The sequence below is a fragment of the Salmo salar genome, unplaced genomic scaffold (assembly GCF_965601325.2).
Source record: "Salmo salar unplaced genomic scaffold, fSalSal1 ptg000721l, whole genome shotgun sequence".
Taxonomy (NCBI): domain Eukaryota; kingdom Metazoa; phylum Chordata; class Actinopteri; order Salmoniformes; family Salmonidae; genus Salmo; species Salmo salar.
Genome location: NW_027675475.1, coordinates 52,501 through 60,350, shown reverse-complemented (window position 1 = coordinate 60,350; position 7,850 = coordinate 52,501). Strand labels below are relative to the sequence as shown.

The 7,850-nt window shown below is 44.7% G+C and overlaps 1 protein-coding gene across 1 annotated transcript in view; it reads left to right on the top strand.

Annotated features, from left to right (window-relative positions):
* The first annotated feature begins 2 nt into the window (after positions 1 to 2).
* LOC106594146 (DNA topoisomerase 3-alpha) overlaps positions 3 to 7,850 on the top strand; it is a 58,371-nt gene continuing 50,523 nt past the window's right edge. Inside the window, exons 1-4 of the mRNA XM_082972498.1 lie at positions 3 to 648; positions 6,919 to 6,978; positions 7,137 to 7,210; positions 7,421 to 7,496. Of these exons, the coding sequence (XP_082828624.1) occupies positions 427 to 648; positions 6,919 to 6,978; positions 7,137 to 7,210; positions 7,421 to 7,496 (432 nt within the window). The 5' untranslated portion in view covers positions 3 to 426. The remainder of the gene's footprint in view (positions 649 to 6,918; positions 6,979 to 7,136; positions 7,211 to 7,420; positions 7,497 to 7,850) is intronic.

The following is a 7,850-nucleotide window of genomic DNA, read 5'->3' as shown; positions in this document are numbered from 1 at the left end:
GACAGTTGTTGACAGGCGCGGAATTTGTAAAATCCATAACATCAAATTTAGCTGCCGTTTAATCAACCCCTTTCAGTTGTCAAAAAAATAGTTTTAAAAACAACTTATTTATTGGCAGATTGGATCCACGTTACATCGTACATTGCGGTTAGGTGATTAGGAAAAGTGTTAAAAGTTAAGTTTCGGCAACTTCAGGTTTGAAGTTTGACATGACTTAGCTAGCTACTCCCATCAAGCTAACTGACATGTGAGATCTGGACAGTTTTATGAATAAATAACAGTTTGTAACAACAATTCTGGAGATAGATTTGACTAATGTTAGCTTGGTGTTAGCTGAGCACGACGTGTTTAATTAACGTTATGACATGTGTAGCTCCAATGCGTCCTGGCTAAGCTAGGCTAAGCTAAGCTAGGCTAGGCTAAGCTATGCTGATACACCATCTGACTAAGGCTCTGTTCACATCCGGACGACCGTTAACGTTACGGTTCCAGATCCACAGAGGGTTTCGCGTTACCGGGTATAAGAGGACAGACTCCCCGGGAGACATGATCCGGCGGACTCCGATCAAACGGGTTCTCTGTGTGGCGGAGAAGAATGACGCGGCCAAGTGCATCGCGGACATCATGTCCAACGGCAGAATGAGGAGGGTGAGTCTGTTCATGTGTTGATGGGTTTGGTCTTAGATGTGTGTGAGAGAGATATGGCTTTTATCAGTACATGGGACGATTTGTCTGTTTATTTCAGCTTCCAGTTGTCTTCTCATGACATAATTCTCTCACATCAACAAGGTGTGATTGTCTCTGTTTATCTCAGCTGTCTGTCTATAATAACCTGTCTGTCTGTGTTTCAGAGTGAGGGGCTGTCTGTCTATAATAACCTGTCTGTCTGTTTCAGAGTGAGGGGCTGTCTGTCTATAATAACCTGTCTGTCTGTTTCAGAGTGAGGGGCTGTCTGTCTGTCTATAATAACCTGTCTGTCTGTGTTTCAGAGTGAGGGGCTGTCTGTCTATAATAACCTGTCTGTGTTTCAGAGTGAGGGTCTGTCTGTCTATAATAACCTGTCTGTCTGTTTCAGAGTGAGGGGCTGTCTGTCTATAATAACCTGTCTGTCTGTTTCAGAGTGAGGGGCTGTCTGTCTATAATAACCTGTCTGTCTGTTTCAGAGTGAGGGTCTGTCTGTCTGTCTATAATAACCTGTCTGTCTGTGTTTCAGAGTGAGGGGCTGTCTGTCTGTCTATAATAACCTGTCTGTCTGTTTCAGAGTGAGGGGCTGTCTGTCTGTCTATAATAACCTGTCTGTCTGTTTCAGAGTGAGGGGCTGTCTGTCTATAATAACCTGTCTGTCTGTTTCAGAGTGAGGGGCTGTCTGTCTGTCTATAATAACCTGTCTGTCTATAATAACCTGTCTGTCTATAATAACCTGTCTGTCTGTTTCAGAGTGAGGGGCTGTCTGTCTATAATAACCTGTCTGTCTGTTTCAGAGTGAGGGTCTGTCTGTCTATAATAACCTGTCTGTCTGTTTCAGAGTGAGGGGCTGTCTGTCTATAATAACCTGTCTGTCTGTGTTTCAGAGTGAGGGGCTGTCTGTCTATAATAACCTGTCTGTCTGTTTCAGAGTGAGGGTCTGTCTGTCTGTCTATAATAACCTGTCTGTCTGTTTCAGAGTGAGGGGCTGTCTGTCTATAATAACCTGTCTGTCTGTTTCAGAGTGAGGGGCTGTCTGTCTATAATAACCTGTCTGTCTGTTTCAGAGTGAGGGGCTGTCTGTCTATAATAACCTGTCTGTCTGTTTCAGAGTGAGGGGCTGTCTGTCTATAATAACCTGTCTGTCTGTTTCAGAGTGAGGGTCTGTCTGTCTATAATAACCTGTCTGTCTGTGTTTCAGAGTGAGGGTCTGTCTGTCTATAATAACCTGTCTGTCTGTTTCAGAGTGAGGGGCTGTCTGTCTGTCTATAATAACCTGTCTGTCTGTTTCAGAGTGAGGGGCTGTCTGTCTATAATAACCTGTCTGTCTGTTTCAGAGTGAGGGGCTGTCTGTCTATAATAACCTGTCTGTCTGTTTCAGAGTGAGGGGCTGTCTGTCTGTCTATAATAACCTGTCTGTCTGTTTCAGAGTGAGGGGCTGTCTGTCTATAATAACCTGTCTGTCTATAATAACCTGTCTGTCTGTTTCAGAGTGAGGGTCTGTCTGTCTGTCTATAATAACCTGTCTGTCTGTGTTTCAGAGTGAGGGTCTGTCTGTCTGTCTATAATAACCTGTCTGTCTGTGTTTCAGAGTGAGGGGCTGTCTGTCTATAATAACCTGTCTGTCTGTTTCAGAGTGAGGGTCTGTCTGTCTATAATAACCTGTCTGTCTGTGTTTCAGAGTGAGGGGCTGTCTGTCTATAATAACCTGTCTGTCTGTGTTTCAGAGTGAGGGGCTGTCTGTCTATAATAACCTGTCTGTCTGTTTCAGAGTGAGGGGCTGTCTGTCTGTCTATAATAACCTGTCTGTCTGTTTCAGAGTGAGGGTCTGTCTGTCTATAATAACCTGTCTGTCTGTTTCAGAGTGAGGGTCTGTCTGTCTGTCTATAATAACCTGTCTGTCTGTTTCAGAGTGAGGGGCTGTCTGTCTGTCTATAATAACCTGTCTGTCTGTTTCAGAGTGAGGGGCTGTCTGTCTGTCTATAATAACCTGTCTGTCTGTGTTTCAGAGTGAGGGTCTGTCTGTCTATAATAACCTGTCTGTCTGTTTCAGAGTGAGGGGCTGTCTGTCTATAATAACCTGTCTGTCTGTTTCAGAGTGAGGGGCTGTCTGTCTATAATAACCTGTCTGTCTGTTTCAGAGTGAGGGGCTGTCTGTCTATAATAACCTGTCTGTCTGTTTCAGAGTGAGGGGCTGTCTGTCTATAATAACCTGTCTGTCTGTTTCAGAGTGAGGGGCTGTCTGTCTGTCTATAATAACCTGTCTGTCTGTTTTCAGAGTGAGGGGCTGTCTGTCTATAATAACCTGTCTGTCTGTTTCAGAGTGAGGGGCTGTCTGTCTATAATAACCTGTCTGTCTGTTTCAGAGTGAGGGGCTGTCTGTCTATAATAACCTGTCTGTCTGTTTCAGAGTGAGGGTCTGTCTGTCTATAATAACCTGTCTGTCTGTTTCAGAGTGAGGGTCTGTCTGTCTGTCTATAATAACCTGTCTGTCTGTTTCAGAGTGAGGGGCTGTCTGTCTGTCTATAATAACCTGTCTGTCTGTTTCAGAGTGAGGGGCTGTCTGTCTGTCTATAATAACCTGTCTGTCTGTGTTTCAGAGTGAGGGTCTGTCTGTCTATAATAACCTGTCTGTCTGTTTCAGAGTGAGGGGCTGTCTGTCTATAATAACCTGTCTGTCTGTTTCAGAGTGAGGGGCTGTCTGTCTATAATAACCTGTCTGTCTGTTTCAGAGTGAGGGGCTGTCTGTCTATAATAACCTGTCTGTCTGTTTCAGAGTGAGGGGCTGTCTGTCTATAATAACCTGTCTGTCTGTTTCAGAGTGAGGGGCTGTCTGTCTATAATAACCTGTCTGTCTGTTTCAGAGTGAGGGTCTGTCTGTCTGTCTATAATAACCTGTCTGTCTGTGTTTCAGAGTGAGGGGCTGTCTGTCTGTCTATAATAACCTGTCTGTCTGTTTCAGAGTGAGGGGCTGTCTGTCTGTCTATAATAACCTGTCTGTCTGTTTCAGAGTGAGGGGCTGTCTGTCTATAATAACCTGTCTGTCTGTTTCAGAGTGAGGGGCTGTCTGTCTGTCTATAATAACCTGTCTGTCTATAATAACCTGTCTGTCTATAATAACCTGTCTGTCTGTTTCAGAGTGAGGGGCTGTCTGTCTATAATAACCTGTCTGTCTGTTTCAGAGTGAGGGTCTGTCTGTCTATAATAACCTGTCTGTCTGTTTCAGAGTGAGGGGCTGTCTGTCTATAATAACCTGTCTGTCTGTGTTTCAGAGTGAGGGGCTGTCTGTCTATAATAACCTGTCTGTCTGTTTCAGAGTGAGGGGCTGTCTGTCTATAATAACCTGTCTGTCTGTTTCAGAGTGAGGGGCTGTCTGTCTATAATAACCTGTCTGTCTGTGTTTCAGAGTGAGGGGCTGTCTGTCTGTCTATAATAACCTGTCTGTCTGTTTCAGAGTGAGGGGCTGTCTGTCTATAATAACCTGTCTGTCTGTTTCAGAGTGAGGGTCTGTCTGTCTGTCTATAATAACCTGTCTGTCTGTTTCAGAGTGAGGGTCTGTCTGTCTGTCTATAATAACCTGTCTGTCTGTTTCAGAGTGAGGGGCTGTCTGTCTATAATAACCTGTCTGTCTGTTTCAGAGTGAGGGGCTGTCTGTCTATAATAACCTGTCTGTCTGTTTCAGAGTGAGGGGCTGTCTGTCTATAATAACCTGTCTGTCTGTTTCAGAGTGAGGGGCTGTCTGTCTATAATAACCTGTCTGTCTGTTTCAGAGTGAGGGGCTGTCTGTCTATAATAACCTGTCTGTCTGTGTTTCAGAGTGAGGGTCTGTCTGTCTATAATAACCTGTCTGTCTGTTTCAGAGTGAGGGGCTGTCTGTCTGTCTATAATAACCTGTCTGTCTGTTTCAGAGTGAGGGGCTGTCTGTCTATAATAACCTGTCTGTCTGTTTCAGAGTGAGGGGCTGTCTGTCTATAATAACCTGTCTGTCTGTTTCAGAGTGAGGGGCTGTCTGTCTGTCTATAATAACCTGTCTGTCTGTTTCAGAGTGAGGGGCTGTCTGTCTATAATAACCTGTCTGTCTATAATAACCTGTCTGTCTGTTTCAGAGTGAGGGTCTGTCTGTCTGTCTATAATAACCTGTCTGTCTGTGTTTCAGAGTGAGGGTCTGTCTGTCTGTCTATAATAACCTGTCTGTCTGTGTTTCAGAGTGAGGGGCTGTCTGTCTATAATAACCTGTCTGTCTGTTTCAGAGTGAGGGTCTGTCTGTCTATAATAACCTGTCTGTCTGTGTTTCAGAGTGAGGGGCTGTCTGTCTATAATAACCTGTCTGTCTGTTTCAGAGTGAGGGGCTGTCTGTCTGTCTATAATAACCTGTCTGTCTGTTTCAGAGTGAGGGTCTGTCTGTCTATAATAACCTGTCTGTCTGTTTCAGAGTGAGGGTCTGTCTGTCTGTCTATAATAACCTGTCTGTCTGTTTCAGAGTGAGGGGCTGTCTGTCTGTCTATAATAACCTGTCTGTCTGTTTCAGAGTGAGGGCTGTCTGTCTGTCTATAATAACCTGTCTGTCTGTGTTTCAGAGTGAGGGTCTGTCTGTCTATAATAACCTGTCTGTCTGTTTCAGAGTGAGGGGCTGTCTGTCTATAATAACCTGTCTGTCTGTTTCAGAGTGAGGGGCTGTCTGTCTATAATAACCTGTCTGTCTGTTTCAGAGTGAGGGGCTGTCTGTCTATAATAACCTGTCTGTCTGTTTCAGAGTGAGGGGCTGTCTGTCTATAATAACCTGTCTGTCTGTTTCAGAGTGAGGGGCTGTCTGTCTATAATAACCTGTCTGTCTGTTTCAGAGTGAGGGTCTGTCTGTCTGTCTATAATAACCTGTCTGTCTGTGTTTCAGAGTGAGGGGCTGTCTGTCTGTCTATAATAACCTGTCTGTCTGTTTCAGAGTGAGGGGCTGTCTGTCTATAATAACCTGTCTGTCTGTTTCAGAGTGAGGGGCTGTCTGTCTGTCTATAATAACCTGTCTGTCTATAATAACCTGTCTGTCTATAATAACCTGTCTGTCTGTTTCAGAGTGAGGGGCTGTCTGTCTATAATAACCTGTCTGTCTGTTTCAGAGTGAGGGTCTGTCTGTCTATAATAACCTGTCTGTCTGTTTCAGAGTGAGGGGCTGTCTGTCTATAATAACCTGTCTGTCTGTGTTTCAGAGTGAGGGGCTGTCTGTCTATAATAACCTGTCTGTCTGTTTCAGAGTGAGGGTCTGTCTGTCTGTCTATAATAACCTGTCTGTCTGTTTCAGAGTGAGGGGCTGTCTGTCTATAATAACCTGTCTGTCTGTTTCAGAGTGAGGGGCTGTCTGTCTATAATAACCTGTCTGTCTGTTTCAGAGTGAGGGGCTGTCTGTCTATAATAACCTGTCTGTCTGTTTCAGAGTGAGGGGCTGTCTGTCTATAATAACCTGTCTGTCTGTTTCAGAGTGAGGGTCTGTCTGTCTATAATAACCTGTCTGTCTGTTTCAGAGTGAGGGGCTGTCTGTCTATAATAACCTGTCTGTCTGTGTTTCAGAGTGAGGGTCTGTCTGTCTATAATAACCTGTCTGTCTGTTTCAGAGTGAGGGGCTGTCTGTCTGTCTATAATAACCTGTCTGTCTGTTTCAGAGTGAGGGGCTGTCTGTCTATAATAACCTGTCTGTCTGTTTCAGAGTGAGGGGCTGTCTGTCTATAATAACCTGTCTGTCTGTTTCAGAGTGAGGGGCTGTCTGTCTGCATAATAACCTGTCTGTCTGTTTCAGAGTGAGGGGCTGTCTGTCTGTCTATAATAACCTGTCTGTCTGTTTCAGAGTGAGGGTCTGTCTGTCTATAATAACCTGTCTGTCTGTGTTTCAGAGTGAGGGGCTGTCTGTCTATAATAACCTGTCTGTCTATAATAACCTGTCTGTCTGTGTTTCAGAGTGAGGGTCTGTCTGTCTATAATAACCTGTCTGTCTGTTTCAGAGTGAGGGGCTGTCTGTCTGTCTATAATAACCTGTCTGTCTGTTTCAGAGTGAGGGGCTGTCTGTCTATAATAACCTGTCTGTCATAATAACCTGTCTGTCTGTTTCAGAGTGAGGGGCTGTCTGTCTATAATAACCTGTCTGTCTGTGTTTCAGAGTGAGGGGCTGTCTGTCTATAATAACCTGTCTGTCTGTGTTTCAGAGTGAGGGTCTGTCTGTCTATAATAACCTGTCTGTCTGTGTTTCAGAGTGAGGGTCTGTCTGTCTATAATAAACTCTATGAGTTTGAATACAACCTGTTTGGACAGGTAAGTAACATCGTTCAACACTATTGTTCTATTCCAGGTGTGTTTTGGGGATTTTGGGTGGTTGCTCATTCTGTGTGTGTGTGTGTGTGTGTGTCTGTGTCTGTGTCTGTGTGTGTGTGTGTGTGTGTGTGTGTGTGTGTGTGTGTGTGTCCCTACAGAATGTGACGGTGTGTATGACGTCAGTGTCCGGACATTTGCTGGCGTTGGAGTTTAAGGCTCAGTTCCAGAAATGGTGAGACTGACGACTTCTGTCTTCATACAACACCCCGTATAGTGCTCTCTCTCTCTCTCTCTCTCTCTCTGTGTGTGTTTAACTGTGTGTGTGTGTGTGTGTGTGTGTGTGTGTGTGTGTGTGTGTGTGTGTGTGTGTGTGTGTGTGTGTGTGTGTGTGTGTGTGTGTGTGTGTGTGTGTGTGTGTGTGTGTGTGTGTGTGTGTGTCCAGGCACAGCTGTAATCCTGTCCTGCTGTTTGATGCCGAGGTGGAGAAGTATTGTCCTGAGAACTTTGTTCAGATCAAGGTAGTCTAGTTTTACGAACTGTTACTGTCCTCTGTCTCGAACTGTCCTCTGTCTCGAACTGTCCTCTGTCCTCTGTCTCGAACTGTCCTCTGTCCTCTGTCTCGAACTGTCCTCTGTCTTGAAATGTTACTGTCCTCTGTCTTGAAATGTTACTGTCCTCTGTCTCGAACTGTCCTCTGTCTCGAACTGTCCTCTGTCTTGAAATGTTACTGTCCTCTGTCTTGAAATGTTACTGTCCTCTGTCTCGAACTGTCCTCTGTCTCGAACTGTCCTCTGTCTTGAAATGTTACTGTCCTCTGTCTTGAACTGTTACTGTCCTCTGTCTTGAACTGTCCTCTGTCTTGAACTGTTACT